General features: G+C 37.7%; 1 protein-coding gene across 1 annotated transcript; it reads right to left on the bottom strand.

The window, feature by feature from the left end:
* Positions 1 to 360: 360 nt before the first annotated feature.
* LOC122289219 lies at positions 361 to 1,185 on the bottom strand. The gene has a single exon (XM_043096197.1). The coding sequence runs from the start codon at positions 1,183 to 1,185 to the stop codon at positions 361 to 363; it is 825 nt and encodes a 274-aa protein (XP_042952131.1).
* Between the last annotated feature and the right edge of the window lie 3,850 nt (positions 1,186 to 5,035).

Genomic DNA, 5,035 nt, shown 5'->3' with positions numbered 1-5,035 from the left:
GCAAGGCCTTCCTCGCTTGGGTTTTAATTGTGTTTCAGCATTTGTCTTCACTCCTATGGGCTGAAGCCCATCTTCATTTGTCACCATAGCCATGGGCACCACATTACAATCGTCCTTTGAGGGATGGGATATCATTTCCTCCCTATATGTACTAGAGTAAGGCTGTATTGTTACCTTTTCAGGTATAGCAGCATGGGTCAAACTGCCCGGTTGTTTACATGCAATCTTTTCCCTCATTAATGCCACCTCCCTTAAATCATGCATAGTTGAAGCAGAAGGTAAGGCTACCTGTTTAGTCATTTCCTGATTTTCCTCTCTCTGCTCTGCCATATCCTTATTTTTCGGCTTGACACCGAAAGATTATTTCTCGGATTCCAAAGGAGCTTCCGGTGAGGAATTCCGATGGACAAAAGTTTGTATCCCTACATTTTTCTCTCCACTTCCCATCAAACTGCCAGCAAGTAGCCATGCTCCGAACGGTAAGTTGGCAGAGGCCCTTATCTCTTGATGGCCAACCCCCTCACAATCTTTGAATTGATGACCAAGTTTTCCACACCAGTAGCAGAAATTTGGCAAACGTTCGTAGGCAAAACGAATCCAGCATATACCATACTGTCCCAGCTTAACTCTAACTCCTCGCATAAGAGGTTGAGATATATCCATCCTGACTCTTATTCTCATGAACTCTCCCCATGCAGCCTCACCTTGTTCCTCGTCTACCTCCTCCACAAATCCAATCTTATTACCAATGATACGTCCCACCTCTTCATTCATGGCATTTAACGGCATCTCATACATTCTGATCCAAAACGATGCTTCAGATAGCCTTATTTTTGTCACCTGTCGATCCCCCTCCAAGCATTTCATGAGAACCAAATTTCGATCAAACGAACATGGTCCCTCCCGAAGAACACGTTGCTTATCGTGATCATCTGCAAACTCCACCAAAATTAGTTTTGAACCCAACTCCTTAAAACTAACTTTGTGAATAGGTTGCCAAACTTTCTTCATCATACTTTTGAGAGCCTCACGATTGTAATATCTATCCGTAAGTAAAGTCATCAGCAGACAACGTTCCCCACGTGCAATATTTGGTTCTAGGACAGTAGAATCTACATGAATCTCACAACTCTCTTTCTCAGATAATGACAAATGTTGGCATAAAGATTCTAACTCCTCTGCCATTGAGGCGGAAAGATAATGAAAGCAAAAGAAGAAAGAGAGAAAGAAGAAAGGAAGAAAAGAAAAGAAAAGCCTGCACTGGACAGGAGATAAAACCTCTACGCGGAGAGGAATTTACACACGACTTTAGACTTCTGGAGGAGGAAAATATGGGCTTGAATGACCTTGATTGGAGGTGGCTATGTGACACAAAGTGGATAATAGTGAGGGACAAAGGACTACCTGCAGAAGTTGTGAGGTATGGAGTTTGATGAAGTGGGTTTCTCCATCACATCAAGGCACTATTTGGTGCAGCCAAGGACAATGGATGGTCTGTGATGTGGGGGAGGAAAATTCTTCAAAAAACTTTGCCAAGGTGGCCAAATTCGTGGGCCGTGGTGGGCCTTAACCAAGTGGGCTTCAATTTGGGTTATCTCCTATTGTTCTTCATTGAATTATTTAACTTATCAACGGTAAATCACAACCTTTGTGGCGTTTCTCCTTTGTAATCTAGGTTCTTTATACAGGTTCTTCAACTGGTCTAGATTTTCATATCAAGGTTCTTGAAACGGGATCCTCAATGGGTGTAATTTTACCATCCATTGACTTGATTTTAGCTTTTTTTGGGGAGTTTTCAAATTGATTATGGGTTCAAGAGATTCCAATTTTGTGGGTTCACATCAATGAGGGTCGATAGAAAATGAAATGCAACTCAACCATTGAGAGCAAGAGCAATAGGTGGTGAAGGGCAGCATGAATTAAAAGATGATGTTGATGTTCAGGCATGGTTGGCCACTATTAGTAGAAGGTTTGAAGTCATGGAATTAGCAAAAGAGAAAGCAGTGAATAAGGTTTAAAAGGTTGGATAATGATGTCATAACAATAATTTGAGAAATTAATAGCATGTGGAAGTGATTTAATCAAGTGATTAAACACAATGCTAGAAATTAGATCAAAAAGGGTTTGAAGGCCAACTTTAGGGTTTGGGGAAACCGTTTAGGGTTTTTGTTTCAACCAAGCTTTTGGGGTTTTAATTAGATTCCAACTATTTAGGGTTTCACTAGAGTTGAAACCCTCTTTTATCTGGCTCAATTTGGTTGATCAGATGAAAATTTGTTTTGCTTAGGTGGCATGATCTCACACCTTGATTTCCTTCACAAATCCATCTAATACTATTCACTATGTGTGGTTAAGATATTGCTAAATGTCCAAATAACACTTATCTAACCTAATTTTAACATTCCATACTGTGATTTTGAAAACACTGCACTTAGTACACTTATCGATGTTACTATTCACTCCAAAAAAATACATAATAAACTTAGAACTAAAAATCTTAAATATTCATATTAACCTTTAGTGAAAACCGTTTACCAAAACTCAACCATGAAGTGCCCCTAAAAATAATTTCACAGTTTCGAACAGCTGTTTCGTTCAAAATTATGAAAATATGTTATTGCGCCATAAAATCCTAATTAATCCACTGAGTCTAGTGGCACAGACCATAATGTATTTTGACACTTCTAACTATCTCAAATAATTAAAATCGCAATTTTGTCACCATAGTGAGTGATAACACTGACTATGTTAATAAACTAAAACCTGTGCGATTGATCAATTCGTGAAAATTTATGGAGTTTTCATAAGGTTCCTAAAGTCTATAGAAATTTTATCGTTGAATTTCTAGTTGGTTGTTGCATGTTTCATTTTACTAAATTTGTTCACTACCACAAAAATAGAATCTCTACCCTTTTTTGTCCTAGGCAACCCTAAAACAAAGTCCATAGATATGTCTATCCATGGCTCAGTAGGAATGAGTAAGGGTGTGTATAAGTCATGTGGTAAAACCTTAGATTTGGCATTTCTACATGTAATGCATCTACTACAAATTTGAGTGACGTCTCTTCTCATCCTAGGCCAAAAGAAATGTTCAGGTATAATTTATAAGGTTTTCCTGACACCAAAGTGTCCCATTAATCCCTTACCATGTGCCTCATGCACTAATAATTCACGCATTGAATAACTTGGCACACACAGTTTACTTTCTTTAAATAGATAATGATCATGCTTGTAAAACTTACCAAATGCTGTGACGCTCCCGGATTCCGTTTGGAATCGGACGAACATCCGAAGCATCGGGACATGCAACACAAGCTTACCTGTCCCCAATCACGACATATAAGATGCAATGTTCCTAACATGCATCTAGCATTATGCAATATTCGTAGCGGATAATTTTTTTTTAGCAAAACTATGCACCAAAATTATAATATCCCAAATAGTTAAATCATAATCCAAGTATACTTAACAAAACTAAACATCTACGATTTTAGTACGAGTCTCAGAAGATTGTAATCTCAAAAACATGAGAGGCCAGACTCCATATTTACATTACCAAAATACACTATTGAGGAAGTTCATCGAGTAACTTGAGTAAGCTGTAAGCTCCGCGTCGTGTCTGCGGCGTCTAGTCAACTTCCTTCAGTCTACCAATGTCCACTCCCTGCTCTGATCCTGACACATCACCTACCATTCGGGGAGGAATGGTAGTTGGGACTATTCCAGTGAGATTTGATGATAAATCTCAGTAAGTTAACAAGAAACTCCCACACAAGTTAAAGATGCATGTATGGCAGTAAAAGCATGAATGTATAATTAAAGTCATAAGTAAGCATTGCATAACTCGACATATAGCATGTCATAACTGACATAACCTGAACTGAAACTTGAATTGAACTTGACTTGACATGACATGAACTTGAACTGACTCATCCTTTGTTGGCCCACTAGGCAACGTATCTATATGTGATGAATATCTATATGATGAGCATCAGTGTGATGACAATTATGCCTATGGAACCTATGATGTCCCCAACCTCTGCTTGGGATGGAATGAAGGCTTAGAGCATCAAGACATAACAGTTAATATGCAATGCATTCTAAAATGCAGCTAGCAGTATGTAATAATTGCAGTGGAAATAGGGGTGATAAATAAAATTTATGCTGGAATGAACTAAACCTCCCAATGACTTATAAAGCATAAATTGGCATTTCTTCACTTAATAAGTCCACTTGAGTTCAAAATAACATGGGAGATGGAATCTCCATAGTCCAAATATTACGTCAAAGTCTTCATTCAAATCAAGGCTCTCTTTCGCTCTTTGGTGTACAGAGCCAACGCTAAAAACAATAAAATCAAATCCAATCTCCTTTCTAGATTGAGCTCCTCCTCAACCATCTGAAGCAAGTAGTTCACTCTACTCATTGTAGGCTAATCTTGACACAACTTCTACCATTCCAGGAAGAATGGTAGTGGGACTACCACTCAAAATCTCAATAAGTTAAACAACCAACTTGAACAGAGATAAGATATGCATGATGTAACAGCCCGTTAAAAACTCAATAGTGAAATTTTTATAGGCTTTAAAAACCTCATAAGTTTTCATGAATCAACTAATCACATAGGTTTTAGTTTGTTAGCATCGTTAATGTTATCACTCACTATAGTGCCAGAAGTACGATTTTATTTATTTGAGGTAGTTAAAAGTATCAGAATTCGTTATGCTCTACGTCATTAGAGCCAGTTGATTATTTAGGATTTTATGGCACAATAATCTCATTTTCAGTTTTCGGATAATATGCTTGTTCGAAAACGTATTTTGCTTTTTTTGAGACATTTCGGGATTGAAGTTTGATAAACGAATTTGATTACTCTCAAAGAACAACACGGTAGTTGTAGCACAATTTTGGGGTGTCGATTCCACGGGAAGACAAATTAAAAGAATAGTAGAAGGAACAAAGACACTATAGAAAAAATATTAAATGATTAATGGAGAATAAAGATTAATTTTAAATACAAATTAAAGTGAAGCAA

Source organism: Carya illinoinensis, chromosome 12 (genome assembly GCF_018687715.1).
Source record: "Carya illinoinensis cultivar Pawnee chromosome 12, C.illinoinensisPawnee_v1, whole genome shotgun sequence".
Lineage (NCBI taxonomy): Eukaryota > Viridiplantae > Streptophyta > Magnoliopsida > Fagales > Juglandaceae > Carya > Carya illinoinensis.
The sequence above is the reverse complement of the archived record's forward strand: the minus strand, read 5'-3'. Positions and strand labels throughout refer to the sequence as shown.